This window comes from Ochotona princeps, chromosome 3 (genome assembly GCF_030435755.1).
Source record: "Ochotona princeps isolate mOchPri1 chromosome 3, mOchPri1.hap1, whole genome shotgun sequence".
In the NCBI taxonomy this organism is placed as follows: domain Eukaryota; kingdom Metazoa; phylum Chordata; class Mammalia; order Lagomorpha; family Ochotonidae; genus Ochotona; species Ochotona princeps.
Genome location: NC_080834.1, coordinates 84,755,946 through 84,771,946, shown reverse-complemented (window position 1 = coordinate 84,771,946; position 16,001 = coordinate 84,755,946). Strand labels below are relative to the sequence as shown.

Below are 16,001 nucleotides of genomic sequence, written 5' to 3'. Positions count from 1 at the left end.
TGCCATAGATTCCTGAACACAGTTTGTTTTCAGGGAAGGTCCTCCTTATCTCCGACATGCCCCTTAACCTTGCACTTAGTTCTTCATGATTGTACTTCGTTTTGGTATTTTCCCTTTCCTGCATGGAGTGAACACTGGAATGGTTTTGAAGAGCTACAAGGCCGCCTGTTACCGTCTCGTGCACCCTCAATGGTTCTGAACAACTTTCAGTCTGTAGAATAGAGACAGTCGTTTGTTTTGTTTCTCTAATGAAGAAACAAACTCTGATTAAGAGACTCACAGTCAGGTAGTATTTGACGTATCTGATCTGAGCACCCAGATGCCTTGATAACAAACCCTAACATTTCGGAGGGTGCTTGTTGTCCTGTATTTCAAGTGTTGCAAGTGTGACGCAGTGAATTGGAAATGTGCGAGTGGAAGCTGTGTTTCTCTTAAACGTCCATCCCATTGCGGGTCTTTCCCATAACACAGGTCAGCTGACAGGACACACACTGTGTTTTGCCCGAGGCTGCGCAGAGGACTCCAGTCACAACTTAGGCTTCCAGTCCTTCTGAGTCTGAACTCTTCCTTTGATCTGAGAGGAGTAGGTGCCAGACCTGGAGGAAAATTTGTTTGAAAATCTGTCGTTGCAAGGGCTGCACACTGTGTTTTTCTGGCTGTCTTGTTACATTGCTTATTTTAAAAAATAGTCGACTGATATTTAAATATGGGGTTTTGTTTTTGTTTCTTTTGGTTCAGAGTTGAAAGAGATTGACAGCCGTTAACTTGGGTTGCAACTACAAGTGACACTGGAAGCGGCCAGGCTCTAGGACATGCCCGGCGGAAGGAGGGGCCCTAGCCGGCAGCAGCTCCGACGGTCGGCTTTGCCTTCCTTGCAGACCCTGGTTGGTGGAGGCTGTGGCAATGGAACAGGCTTGAGAAACAGGTAAAGACCGAGTAAGGCTATAATCTGCAAAGGCCTGGCATCAGAGAAACTCACTTAAAAGTCTTGCTGTTCAAAGATTTCTCGATTTTTTTTTTTATATAGTGAGGTAGAAATTCAGTCCCTGAAGACTGAAGACTCAGAATTTCAGAATACTTTAGAGGTAGGAAGATGCAAGTTGAGACTTAACAGGTTGAAAGCAATTCAGCTGTACTTATGCCTAATCATCCAAGTTCTGGTCGTCACACGTTTTTTGCTGTTTGAAGGGAGGAGTAAATGAAGGTACGCAGCAGGTGTGACAGTTTATTGACTTGTTGGCAATCTTTGTATTTTGGGGAGGTAAATTAAAGACTGACAGCCAACACAATGTTCCAGAATTATGTCAGATTGCATCAAGTGTTCTAAATACTACCCCCCCAAATTATTTGCTATTAATATATTGCTAGCTGTATCCTAAATACCTTAAGATTCTTGTCTTGTAGAAAAAGAATTTGTTCTTTTTAAAGGAGCTGTATCTCTGATCCTAAGATTTGAAAACTGGAGTGAAATATTTCAGTCTTATCTAGGGTGACTTCTGTCATCAGGAAGCTTGGTCATGTACCAATGCCAAGAGATACTTTCCCCTAATCAGTTGTTTGATCAAGATAGTATTTGCCGTGTCATTTCTACTTTTCCCTTGGGTAGAGCTCCTCTTGTGCCTGCATTTTAATTTTTGGAGCTGGCAGTCAGTGTCAGGCTTGCCTTTTCCGGTCCACCTCATGGTGTTTGTGCATGTCTTTCTGTTTTGTCTCACTTGCCACTTTCTGACTTTCCGAACCAACTGCTGTCTGATCTTTAAAATCAGTTCTGATATTGTCATGTTAGTAGGGGTTTTCCCTAAAATTCCAGTTTGAAGGGATTTTTTTCTGATGTCTAGTTCTCATTGTACTGATTTTCAATCCAGGTTGCATGTTTGTGTACACATACATAGAGAAAAAGTAGTTTAGAGTATGGTTTTTTTACTTTATTGTCCTAAGGGGTTTCTCATTTAAGAAATGGTGATAATCTGCTTCATTGAAGGATTTGAAAATCAATAAAGTAGACCATTGCAGTGACTTTAAAAAAACTACTGAATGTTCCAAAATTCTTGCAAATAACATTGTTTTACATTTAGAAAAACAAGGTTTCTGGCATTGTTTTTTGTTTAAGATTTATTTATTTTTATTTGAAAGGCAAATTTACTGAGAGAGGGAGAGACAGACAGATCTTCCATCTTCTGGTTCATTCCCAAATGGCCACAATGGCCAGAGCTGAACTGATCCAAAGCCAGAAGCCAGGAGCTTCTTCTAGGTCTCCCACGTGAGAGCAGGACCCCAAGGCTTTGAGCCATCGTCTACTCCTTTCCCAGGACACCAGCATGGAGTTGGATAGGAAGTGAAGCTGCCGGGATACGAACAGGTGCCCATTTGGGATCCTGGTGCTTGCAAGGTGAGGATTTAGCCATTGAGCCATCACGCTGGGCCAAAGGTTGCTGGCATTATAGTGCAGTGGGGTAAGTTGCTCCCTATAATTCTGGCATTTCATATTGGAGCACCAGGTAGAATCCTGGCTGCCCTGCTTCTAATCCATCTCCATATTATATAAATGTCTGAGGAGGCAAAAGAAGATGACCCAGGTCCTTTGATCAGTGCCACCAATGTGGGAGACCTTGATGGAATTCCTGGCTTCCGTCTGGCCCAAGTCAGACTGCTATAACCACTTTTTTGTCCTTGCATATACTTTGTAAACTGAATATGTTCAGATGGGTGCTGTTTATGCTTTGTAATTTATTATAGCTTTGAATAATTTGTTCATTGTTCATTTGCTTAGCTAAAATCTGCTGATTGCTGGCTCTGTAAGAGTTAGCCTCAAACCTGCTCTGTTAACTCTTTCCTGAACCCAGGCTTTATTTGAAGGGATGAAACAGTCATTTAGCATCAGCCACATTGTTTATATGACTTAGGCACAGTGAACTTGTCTTAATGGTTTAGGGACAGTGTTCTGTTAGTGGAGAGCATTGTGTACCAGTCAAGTTCTCAGATGCAAACCTTATAAGTGGGCCTTTCTAAAGGTAGTTGTGGTGCGTACCTACTTTCCACTTGGGAGTCTGGAATGTTGGTAGTACTAGGGAGAGGGCACGTCCAAGAAGAGGTTTCAGGCATTGAGTCCAGTGAGCTTTCCTGCTGGCCAGCAGTTCACAGGTGATGACACAGCTCATTGCTGGAGTTTGATGTGTCCTGAGTAGATTTTTGAATCTATTCTTACATCATGTAAGAGGAATAATAATTTTATTTTTCCTAAATAATTCTTGTATAACTAATTTTCTGAGATACACTAAGCCTCTTTATTTTAATTATTTATATATGTATATGTATATGAACTTTGATCATGTCTGCTCTGAAGCTTTCAACATTATGGATTAAACAGATTAAATCTCACAGATGGTATGGGAATGCTTTGCTTTCCCATATTTATTTTCTATTTTTTTTCAAGATTTATTTATTTTTATTGCAAAGTCAGATATACAGAGGAGGAGAGACAGAGAGGAAGATCTTCCGTCTGATGATTCACTCCCCACGTGAGCACAATGGCCGGTGTTGTGCCAATCCAAAGCCAGGAGCCAGGAACTTCTTCCAGGTCTCCCACGTGGGTGCAGGGTCCCAAGGCTTTGGGCCATCCTTGACTGCTTTCCCAGGCCACAAGCAGGGAGCTGGAAGGGAAGTGGAGCTGCCGGGATTAGAACTGGCGCCCATGTGGGATCCTGGCGCATTCAAGGCGAGGATTTTCTTAAAGTTTCAAATAGCCAACACTATGGTAGAGTATTACAAGTGTAGATCTTTGGGGCCCCAGCACAGTAGCCTAGCTGCTTAAGTCCTTGCTTTGAACACTCTGGGATTCCATATGAGCACCGGTCCTAATCCCGGCAACCCCGCTCCCCTTCCAGCTCCCTGCTTGTTGCCTGGGAAAATGGTCAAGGATGTCCCAAAGCCTTGGGACTCTATACCCTCATGGGAGACCTGGAAGAAGCTCCTGGCTGCTGGTTTCAAATCGGCTCAGCTCTGGCCATTGTGGCCACTTGCGGAGTGAATCATCAGTCGGAATATCTTCTTCTCTGTCTCTCCTTTTCTCTGTATATCTGACTTTTCAATAAAAATAATTTTTTGAAAAGATTTATTTACTTTTATTACAAAGTCAGATATACAGAGAGGAGGAGAGACAGAGTGGAAGATCTTCCGTCCGATGATTCACCCCCCAAGTGACCCCAGTGGCTGGAGCTGAGCCAATCTGAAGCTGGGAGCCAGGAACTCTTCCGGGTCTCCTTCGCGGGTGTGGGGTCCCAAGGCTTTGGGCGTCCACAACTGCTGTCCCAGGCCACAAGCAGGGAACTGGATGGGAAATGGAGCAGGGCCGCCACGATTAGAACCTGCGACCATATGGGATCCTGGTGTGTGCAAGGTGAGGACTTTAACCACTATGCTATTGCGCAGGGCCCTAAAAATAAATCTTTAAAAGTGTAGATGTTTGTACTTTGTTTTCAATGTCTTTTTCAAGCCTAGCACTTTATTGACCTTTTTAATAACAGAAGCTTTTTGGTCAGCTGTACTTGGGACAGAGTCTCTGCGAACTTTGACCTTTAAACCATACAACAGTTTAGTGTGCTTTCTCCCTGGTGTATTTTTGACTGCAGGAATAGGAATTTTTAGTTTTTTTCGAAGAGGCTCCTCATCTTGTAATTTATCATTAGAGTTTTTAATTTAAATATGTTATTAATTGAAGTGAGTAGATTTGCTTCTGGCATTAATCGTCTCCGTTCAGCTCTACCAGCTTGCATAGTTCCAAAGGTGGCATTCCATGGAGTGTGCTATGGAATGATGGAGTTGTACAGCATTGTGACTCACCTCCCAGAACAGACCACAGGGCTGAAGTCTTTGCAGTTGAGGAGGTATGACTCTGCAGCCCTGTTGGTGCATCAGCAATAGACTGCTTGATATGTTTGTTGTATTGGATGGAGTGTATTCTAGGAATGAGAAGCAGGTAATTTTTATAGTTTTTGCTAACTCCATCCTTCTCCAGACCCTTGTTTTCCCTTCTGGGTTTCTGCAACAATGTTCTTAACTGTTCAGAATGCAGAGTTCATGTTCCCATGAGTCACTTAAAGTACTGTAAATGCCACATACCAGCACTAGAATTCTATATTTGGAAATTTTAGAATGGTAAAATGTTGTTCCTTCTGTAATGGTCTTTGGAAGTATCCAACCCGGGCCTTTTTCTCCTAGTTCTGTAATCAATAATATACTCTTATATCTGTGTAATTATTCCCAGGAATATAAACAATAGAAAATATTATTCCCTCTCTATAGCTTACATTATATACAGCCTCACTATTTTGACCTGAAAAAGCACACGAAAGAAGTAACATTAAGAAGATAGGAATTAAGATCAGTGTTTTATTTGTGTTTAAGATATATCCCTTTTTTATGACTGTTGGTCTTCTACTTTCTTATCCTGAAGTGTGTATTTGCAGTTAACTAAGAAAAGTACATTTTCTGTGCTTGAAGTTATAGTCTAGTAGGCAGGGTATAGCTGTATACAAAATATTCTGTATTCAGTACAGCAATAAAGGCATAGTTTAGGTAGAATGTTGGCGCTGGGGAAAGGTGAATTAGTTTTGGTCAAGTGAAACAATAAGAGCATGTTTATAGACTTGAATGCTGAGTAAAAAAGTCTTGAGTTTTGTTAGTGTTATATGGGAAGTTTGGGAAGATGATGTGGAGCTTTTTACACAAAAAGGAATGGTAAGTACAAAAGAAAAGGGAGAAACATGCAGAGAAGTGATGAGAGGTGAGACTAGGCTGTTACGCAGAGGGCCTCCTAAGGTACATAACATTTTTTTGGATGGTATTCCACAGGCAGTGGAAAGCCATTAAAGAATTTAAGAAAGTAATACGATCAGTTTTGCTTTAGAAAGAACTCTAAGGCAGGTTGTACATTGTTTAGTGAAAGAGTTGAATTTCAGAGAATTACTGCATTAGCTTAGGCAAAAGCAAAAATGAATACTTGGGAGGAACTGAAGTGTTGGATTTAGAAGAGAAGGTACAGTTTGGAAAAAACTCTGCAAAGCAGAAGGTTCCAGATTTAGAGAGTGATTGGATATGAAGAGGCAGAAGAAAAGGTCAAGTATGACTCACAGGTTTTGGATTGCGGCAGCCAACCGGATGGACCAGGAACTGCAGTCGGCGCTGTTATAAGAAGAACCCAGGGATTTCAGTCAACAGTTGGATATAGCATGAGACAGAAATGTAACAGAGAGCTCTGTGGGAAGTTTAGCCTGGAGCATGTGAGAGAGTGGAAGCCAAGGCTACCTCCTGGATTATGGGCATGGTGTTGGGGAGAGAAGAGAGGAGTCTTGGGGAAGGCCAACAGTTAAGGAGTAAGTGGAGGAAGCAGCTGTGTGAACCTGAAGGCTGATGTCATTTGATTACTCATGGTTTTCTCTTTCAGGAATGGTAATGCTGTTGGCCTACCAGTCCCACCTATCACAGCCTCCATCACCCCAGGTCCTGTTCGTCATTGCCAAATTCCCGACTTGCCTGTGGATGGGAGTCTGCTCTTTGAATTTCTATTTTTTATCTACTTGTTGGTGGCTTTGTTTATTCAGTACATCAACATCTATAAGACGGTGTGGTGGTATCCTTACAACCATCCTGCTTCTTGTACTTCACTGGTAAGTCCCGGTAGGGCACATTTGGCTGAATTATAAGTTATGCTGGAGGGAAGAGAAGACTAGGATCCTGTGTCATAGTGTGTGGATTTTTTTTTTTTGTGAGCCCCCAAATTTTTTAATTTGTTAATTTCTTGCATTTGTACAAGTATTCTTCCACAACATAGTCCTTAACTAGTTTACAACTATAACCAACCACATTGCAGGATTTTCTGTGCCAGTTTTGCAGAGGCTCACCCATTCCCCTGGTTTCTTGACATCAGCCCTTAATAGGCTGATTTGGTGTTCAGCACAAGAGATCTCCGCTAACTTGAAATATGTAGGCTCATCACAGTGGTGTACACACACATGAAGCCTGTCTGAGAGTTCATGAATTCCACGTGCTAGTTTGTTGTGGTTGAGGCAGTGGTCTTCAACACCTCTTGTAAAGCAGTATGATCCTGTACCTCCAGCTCAGTGCTTCCTTGGCTCTGGTGGAAGATTACAGGGCAAATAGACTCTTGAACATATCTGGGACTCTGCCTCTGTGCGACTTATTTACAGCAAGGAAACTGTCCTGTGTAGTTTATAGATGTGTTTGGAACTGGGAAAAGGTTAGAAAACCTCCCTAGCCACGTGAACACAGATAGGAAATGAGATTGAACCAAATTCCTCACATAGTATGGGAGGGGACTGAGAAAAATGGTTTAAATGAAAATAATGGTTTAAATATTTATATCACTTGATTGTTCCTGGAATTAACTATGTTCCGTGTTGACTGTCTACTTATTGTCATGAGATGAAAATTAGGAATTATGATTTAGACTCTCAGTTGTTTGCTGAGATGCCCACTTGGTCTGTCAAGTATAATCTCTTCATTAAATTTAGCTAGTATATTTACTGCTTTAAAAAAAAAAAATCATGATTTAATGCCAAGTTGCATCTTTTTTTTCCCCTAATAATCATTTTTTCCATCCAGGTTATTATTATATTATTGATTATGACGGCTATATACTTCATCCAACCATCTGGTTTGGTGTTGTAAAATGAAGAGATTGAATTAGATGATCATTAAGGCTTTGACCAATCTATTCCTTATTTCCTATATTTATCTAATATTTACTTTTCAAGAGCTTGTTGTATAATCCACTATAAAGTTTTCACTTTGCTTGACATTCCTTCAGAAACTTCTCATTTGTTCAATTTTCAGATTAATCAAAATGCAGTTCTCTCAGTCTGCCACTTCTGACTAAAGGGTTTTTTTTTTGTTTAATTTTGTTTTGTTTTTTTGTTTTTTTAAGATTTATTAATTTTTGTTGGAAAATCAGATTTGTGTAGAGAATGAGAGACAGAAAGATTTGGCCACTGGTTTACTCCCAAGCAGCTGCAGTGGCTGGAGCTGAGCTGATCTAACCCAGGAGCCTGGAGCCTCTTCCAGGTCTCCTATGTGGGTGCAGGGTGCCAAGGCTTTGGGCCATCCTCTACTGCTTTTCCAGACCACAAGCCGGGACATGAATCAGTGCCCATATGGGATCCTGGCGCGTGCAAAGCAGGGGACTTTAGTCACTAGGCTATCATGCCAGGCCCCTGAGTAAAATTTTTAAAATGCCTTAAAGTGAAGCGAGCCAGTGCTCCTACTGTACATTAGCCTGAGATCATGTAAAGGAAGTAAGTAAAGGAAGGAATACTTACGGGAGGCTATGGTGTGAACTGGCTCACTCTTATCACAAGCTCATAATTCAGTTGTGAAACCAGGAGTAAATAGTATAGGTAATTAAAATAAATAATAAAACAAATTCATAAAATAGTAAAGGTAAGTAAGATGTTCACCTCTGGATCTGACGGGGATTCTGAATCACTGAACTGTTGGGAAGGGGTTGCCAGGAAACTAGTTACTTTGCATTCCTGAAGGTACAGAAGTGTAGAATCCCTTGACTGGGATTAATCTAAAGGGGGCTTGGGTCTCCAATAGGTCGTCTTTTACCTTCTATCATGTGAATCTGACCCAACAGATTTGTTATATTAAGTTTTTCTTTTCCCATTTCAAGATCTTCATGACTAAAAAAAAAAAAGATCTCCATGACTGAAAAAGGAAATGTGGTCACCTAAGTGTGAGAAGTATCATTTTAACTGTAAAGAAGTTAGCCAAATAAATCTAACCCTAAAAAAATAGTATCTAACCATGAAAAATAGAAGTAGCAAATTTTTTTTACTACAGCCAAGAGCAGAGAATTCTGGACAATCAGATACTCTGGTTATAAAAAGATAGGTGTAAGTAGATAACCCATTTTCATTGTTAAGAATATAATAACATTTTCTTAAGAAATATTAGACACATTTTTAAAATTTAAATATGAGACACATTTTTTTTTAAGTTAAAAAAAAATCCTGAATTGAACAGTGATGCATTCTTACTTAGTAAGATGTAGGTGGCCCTAGTGACCCTACATGCATTATTTTGGAGGTGTGGAGTTAGCAAGGAAAAGTCTGAACAATGGGATGTTAGGTAGTGTTAGAATTCCAAATATGTAGAGAAGAGGAAATAAATGCCCTGAATAGTGGTAAGCCAATCTCTTGAAATCTGGCTGTTCTATCTAATGCATATTTCAAATTTGACGCCTTGTTCCACCTCCATTCCTGCTAACTTACTCAGTCCATTGTCATCATTCACCTGAATTAAAACCAGTAGTTTCTTAACTAATCTTGGAAAAATAAAATTGATAAACTCATGTATCATTCATTCATTATGGCAGGGTTTTTTTTTGTTTGTTTGTTAAGATTGATTTATTTGAAAAGCAGGGTGACAGAGAGGGAGAAACAGAAAGGAAAGATCTTCCATCTGCTAGTTTACTCCCCAAATGCCTTTCATAGCCAGCATTCCTTTTTGGGATAACACCATCTTATTTCTTTTGAAATCCAGTTTTTAACGATTGATATATTGGTAGACAGAGATTGAGAGATGTACTGGTTGGCTTCCCAAATGACCACAATAGTCGGGGCTGGGCTAGGCTGAATGTAGGAGCCAGGAACTTCATCTGGGTGACCCTTGTTGGTCTTGGGAGCCCAGCTATTTTGGCCATTATCTATTACCTCTAGCTCCATTAGGAGGAAGATGGATCAGAACTGGAGTGAGACTCCATACAGACTGATTCAGGATGTATAACCAGCTGTCACACAACACCTGCCATTTGCTGTTTTCACATTTTAAAGTAAATCCATTTACTTATTTGGGAGGCAGTACAACAGAGAGAGGAAGAGCTAAAGATAGTTTTCATATGCTGGTTCATTCCCCAAATGGCCACAACAGCCTTTCTGGGCCAGTATAAAGCCAGAACCAGGAACTCTGTCCTGGTCTCACATGGGTTGGAGAGGCTTAAGCACTTTGGCCCATCATCTGCTTCCTTCCTAGGTGACATTAACAGGAAACTGTATTGAAAGTAAAGCAGCCATGTTCCAAATGGAATTTCTATATAGAATACCAGCATCACAAACAGTGTTTTAACCCCTGTGCCACTTTTGTAGACATCTAGGCAGTATTTCCCTTTTTCACAGTCTTTTTGACACTCATTTCCTCTGCTTGGGATCTTCTGCTCCCAGAGCTTGTCCTGCTATATGTATTATCACAGCTACTAACTGACAACATCTAGGCTATGTTGTTATTTTACAGAAGAAATTAAATATAGGACATGTTTCTAAATCAAGGAGGAACAATTCAGTGAATGTAATTGAGGCACCAACTAGCAAACAGCTTAGTAACTGTCCAGTTAACATAGGCTAAGGGATCAACAGCACTAACTCCTAAGACTGAGAATCCCAATTGATCCATTAAATTTGACACATTGAAAATGTGGCATTTTTAGATGAAGTATTCTTGCCCTGATTCTCTAGGTTATTACTTATTAACGCAAAGCTATAATCTTTTCCTTTTAATACAGTAAACTTTCCATAAAGGAGAGGAATACATTCCAGATAGTTTTAAATCGTGTTTGGAAAGTGAAAGCAATTTGTCATGAAAGGAGGATTAGAAGGTAGGTAGTCTCTTTAAGATCCCTTGAATTCCCATGATCTGTGAGGGTAAGGTGACCTAAGGAAGATCTTTTTGAAGGAGAAAACTTATGTTGTTCCAGCTGGATACATCCTTGTCCTCCTTTCTAATGCAGTTGTTTCTCTTATAGAATTTCCATCTCATTGACTATCACCTGGCTGCATTCATCACAGTGATGCTTGCAAGGAGGCTTGTATGGGCTCTTATCTCAGAGGTAACACCTCATTCACTGTATTTCATAATGTATTGCTAGAGTTCAGACTGAACACATGAAATGTCCAAATAGAATTTGAATGCAGGCTAAAATTTCCCCACTCCTACGTGAGTTGCACTAGTGCTTTTGAAAAAGGTCTTCTGCAATATATTTAAAATTTGAGAGCTCTTAGGAATTAGTCTATTAAATATGATATTCCTTTTAGCTTTTGAGTTTTTCAGGACAATCTATTTAAGGCCCAGGTAAAAACAGGATGAATTTCAGATAACTATTATTATGAGGAATTATCAGTATACTTAAAGCTGCTTCTAGTTATTCAGATTCAGATAATATCGATTCCAAACTATTGATACATCATTTGTGGAGTTTGTGACAAGAATTATTTGTATGCATGTACCAAAAGTTAAGCATCTTTATAAGAAAATGTGGAAGGTTACATAGGATTAATGCAAAGATTAAAGTCTGAGGCAGAGGGAGAAAGAATTAGATCATTAAAATGACTTTTATAAAATTAAAATTTGTTGACAGCATTATTTTTATAAATTTGTAATCAATAATCTTGGAATTTTTCTTTTAGTGCTTATATGGTATAAACATAGATAATGAGAGTCCTTGTATGTGTAAGCTCTAATTTTCATGAACCTTATTTCTCTAAGTATAGTATAGTTGGAAATAAGTTATTATATACAAGCTGTTTGAAGCAACTGAAAAACACCAGCAGTAGGATTGTCTTTCTCAGAGTGGGAAAGCTGCCTGTAATATTTTTTTTTCAAATTTTTTATTAGGTGATGAAAATAGTTGCTTACTTTTGCATATATTGAGAAAATGTGTTCTTTAGAGGAAGTAAGTGGGGCTTTATGTTTAGATCTATTGAAACAGGCAAAGGATTGTTTTGTTTCATCGCTTCAGATCCTTAGGAATAATACTGTGTATATCATGTAAATATGTTCAGCGAATGTGTAAAACCCTGCATAACATACCTTTTTCTGTTAAGACTATTGCTTCTTTTACTAATGGCGTAAAAATAGCTTAGTAGCTTTGACACACAGCCTTAGTTGAGAATGTTTTAGTTCTTTTGTAAAGAAGTTTGTAATTCTCACTAGGAGCAGAATACTTAAACCAAATATTGGTGGATGTGTAGTTCAAGACTTCTGCTGTCCCTTAATGGGCATCAGTAAGGGAATGCTTAAATAATTGTAAAATTTCTACATAATGAAATAATAATAGTGCAAGCCACTAAAAAGATGAAAACATGGAATGGCATTTTGGCTTAGAGAGTGAAACTGTTGCTTGGATGTCCACATTTCATATCGGAGCAGTGTTTGAGTTCTGACACCTCTGCTGCCTGTCCAGCTTCCTGTTTATGCATCCTGAGAAGCAGAGAATGAGGGCTCAAGTGCTTGGTCACTGTCACCCATATGGGAAATCCTGATAGAGTTCTGGACTGCTTGCTGGCTATGACCTTAGCCCAGGTCTCGTTCTTGGAGACATTCTTGAGTGAACAAGTGAATATAAGATATCTCCGTCATTGTCATCCCTTCTGCCTTTCAAGTAGATGAAAGTAACTTAAAGATGAATATTAAAAAGATGGAAAAGTATTTATGTATTGACCTCCAAGGTATCATGAAAAAAGCAAAGTGCAAACCTGTGTTTAGAACAAGTAGAAGGAATGAAATATATTGGCTTAATTGAAGAAATTGTATCTAGAGGGATATATAGACTAATAATCAACTGCTTTGCTGGTGTTTGGGAGATAGGATCATTAGGAGAGGAACTTTCATTACAAATGTTTTAACTAGTGTGAATGTATTTTCTGTTCAAAAACTTGAAATTAGAATTGTACAATGGTTTCTCTTCTTAAAATAGTTAAATTATAAATCATCTTTCCCTCTAGTGTTTGTCACTTTTTTTTTTGACTTATGTCACAGAATGGACCCTCACCCTGAGAAAGGCCAAATAATTCAGAAAGCTAAATACTATTCAGAGAGAATTACCTTTCCTCATACAGACTCCGGTTACTCACCGCCTGGCCAGCTCTGCTTCTGTGCTTGTTCTTTCAGGACAAAACTAAATTCAGCCATTTTTTTCCCTCAGTTGTTTTAAAGTTGTTTTCTAAAATCAAAAAAATCACATTTTATTGAAAAATAATTGGAAAACACTGTAGAGCAAAATATTTAATAATTGCAGACCATTTTGATGTCATTCCTTCTGCTCTCAGCATGGTCATTTTTTGTAGACATATTCATATATCCAAGAATATTGTCCGTTTATGTTTTTATATTTCTTGTTTTCACTTAACATTGTATTGTAAGTTTTATACTCCTCTCCTGGCTAACTTGCTTTTCCTTTAGATCTCAACTTAAATATGACTTCCTAAAGGAAGTATTACAGTCTCCCATTACTTGATTTTCATAGCGGCTTACACTTTGCCTATAATGCTTATCATGATCGTGAAGGTTATTGTCTGAATTTAAGTTGAATATTTGCTTTTCTGGGCTGGGAAGCTTCTTTTTAAAATTTTCTTTTGAATATTGTTTACATAATTGAGAGGGATGCACACCCAAGTTAGAGTAGAGAGGGTCAGGAATGGAGGAAGGTGTGTGGGACAAAGGTTTCAGGTTTTTTTTTCTCCTGTGTCTGGAAGGGAGGAGGAGGAGGACCATTGCTTGCTGTCAGACTACATTAGCACTGGGAATGGGGGACGGTCCTTTTTTTTTTTTTTAAAGATTTATTTGTTTGTTGCAAAGTCAGATAAATACAGTGAGGAGGAGAAACAGAGAAATATCTTCTGTTTGATGCTTCATTCCCCAAGTGACCACATGGCGGGTGATACGCTGATCCAAAGCCACGAGTCCAGATCCAATTCTGGGTCTCCCACGTGGGTGCAGGGTCCCAAGGCTTTGGGCCATCCTTGACTGCTTTCCCAGGCCACAAGCAGGGAGCTGATGGGAAGCGGTGCTCATATGGGATCCCAGCATGTTCAAGGCGGGGACTTTAGCCACTAGGCCACGGTGCCAGGTCCAGGGGATGGTCCTTTGATGACAACCTAGAGATCTCCATGTGGGAAAGAGTGTTCTGAGAATGTTACTTGAGTGGTTTAGGTATGAAAATTTGTTTGTTTTGTTGCTATAGGGTTGATCAAATCTTTCCAAAGTCTATTGGATGACAAAGTCCTTTAGTGTATCCACAGACCAGGAACATTCTGTTAGTTTGGCCAGGAGAATTGTCCAAACGGTTCTGCTTTCCATCCTGTGACAAAGCTGTCTGTATCCCCTACTGGCCTAGATGAGCTGGCTGTCATGTTCTCTGTGTACATCTGGGCATGCAATCCATTACGCAGACATCAACGACGGAGGAGGCCCATGTCCTCCAAGGCTGAATCACATATGTGATTTTCAGGGTGGCCAGGGTCTGAGTCCAATGGGTTAGTTGGGGAATTCACCTAGAATCCTCATTTAGGGTGATCTTAGACTTGACTCTGGAGTGTGTCAACCAGTGCAGGGTCAGGTTAGCCTGTCATCTGCATCAGCCAACGCACATACCAGTGGATGCAGCTGCCTGGTCAGTTCCACCCCACCCTGTATCACACAAACCCATGGGTGCTGCAGCCCAGCCCAGCTCAGCCCAGCCCAGCCAGCCCCACCTCAGTCCTGGTCCTCATGAATACTAGTGGATGCCATGGCTCAGTCAGGGTGACCCCCAGAAACCCCCATCAGGCCCTTCCCCAGCCCTGGTTTTTGTGCATGCTAGCTTCTGCTGTGGCCGACCCCAGCCCACAACCTATCCAGCTCTTGGGCACACTCGTGGGTAATGCAGCTTAGCTCAGCCCAGCCTGCCCCCCAGACCCAATCCACATGTTTGCCAATAGGTACTACTGCCTTGCCCAGCCCTGGTTCCTACGCTCACCAGCCAGTGGTGTGGCCTACCAGGAGAGTGCCCACAGTTTCCTACCTAGCATTATTCTAGCCCCAGATCTTGTGCCTTTCAGGGAGTACTGTAATCCCGCCTGGCATGGCCTGCACACAGTCCTGGGTACTTGCCAGGTGGTGCTAGAGCTCAGCCAGCCTGGCCCGTACCCATTCTAACTCTTGTGTACACCAGTCCAGGCTGGCCTGCTCCCAGTGCTAGCTCTGTCACTCATCAGTGGAAGAGCAGTCCAGCAAAGGAGTCCCCAAATTTCCTCTAACAGGCCTGTTCCCAACCAAGGGTCTCAACACATGTCAGGGAGTACTATGGCCCGATCTGAGATAGCCTGCCCTAGTCTTATCATTCACTAGTAAGTGCTGAGGCCTGGCCTAGCCTGGCCTGCCTCCAGTCTCAGCTGTCACTGGCAGGTACAGCATCTAGCCTAGGCTGGCCCACTCCTAGCCCTCATGTGAGCGGGCAGGTATTGTGGTCCACCCTGGCCTGGTCTGCCCCTTGACCTGATTCACACATTGTCAATGGGTGCTGCAGCACTACCTGGTCTGCCTTGCCCTCCAACCTCAGCTGTCATGCTCAACAGCAAGAGCTGCAGCTTAGCAAGGGAGTTCCCCAAGTTCCCTTCCAAGCCTGCTCCCAGTCCCATATCTCACATGTGCTGATGGGTTCTGTGGCCCAACCTGACATACTGGCCCCCAGTCCTGGCATTAACCTGCAGGCACTGTGGCCTAGCCTGGCTGGCCCATCCCCATCCTGGCTCTCACCAGTGGATGCTACAAACCTATCCCAAACTGGCCCACCCCCAGACCTGGCTCTCATGTGACCCAGTAGCCTAGCCCAGCCCATCCCACACCCATTCTGGCTTTTAGGAGCGTAAGCAGGTGCCCCCAGACCCAGCCCGTATGCATTGGGCAGCCTCTTAAAGTTAGTTTTTGTTTATTTTGGTTACCAATGTGTCTGCAGCACCTAGTTTAGGGTTAGTTATGTACAATCCAGCGGTTAAAAGTGTCAGCATTGGAATAAGATAATAAGCAAATTGAAGATTGCTGTTCTGGTGACATTGAGTAAGAGCAATCTTTTTTTTTTTTTTTCAAGATTTATTTTTATTGGAAATGCAGATATACAGAGAGGAGGAGAGACAGAGAGGAAGATCTTCCATCCGATGGTTCACTCTGTAAGT

At 41.1% G+C, this 16,001-nt stretch overlaps 1 protein-coding gene across 4 annotated transcripts in view; it reads left to right on the top strand.

Annotated features, from left to right (window-relative positions):
* TMEM39A (transmembrane protein 39A) overlaps positions 1–16,001 on the top strand; it is a 31,913-nt gene that overhangs the window by 679 nt on the left and 15,233 nt on the right. The window contains exons 2-4 of one of the 4 annotated variants that reach the window (XM_004577880.3): positions 739–925; positions 6,443–6,665; positions 10,817–10,900. In XM_004577880.3, coding sequence (XP_004577937.1) covers positions 813–925; positions 6,443–6,665; positions 10,817–10,900 — 420 coding nt within the window. In that variant the 5' untranslated portion in view covers positions 739–812. Of the gene's footprint in view, positions 1–738; positions 926–4,824; positions 4,976–6,442; positions 6,666–10,816; positions 10,901–16,001 lie in introns of those variants that run through there. The other 3 variants (XM_012928445.2, XM_058661929.1, XM_058661930.1) reach the window with 3 other exon arrangements.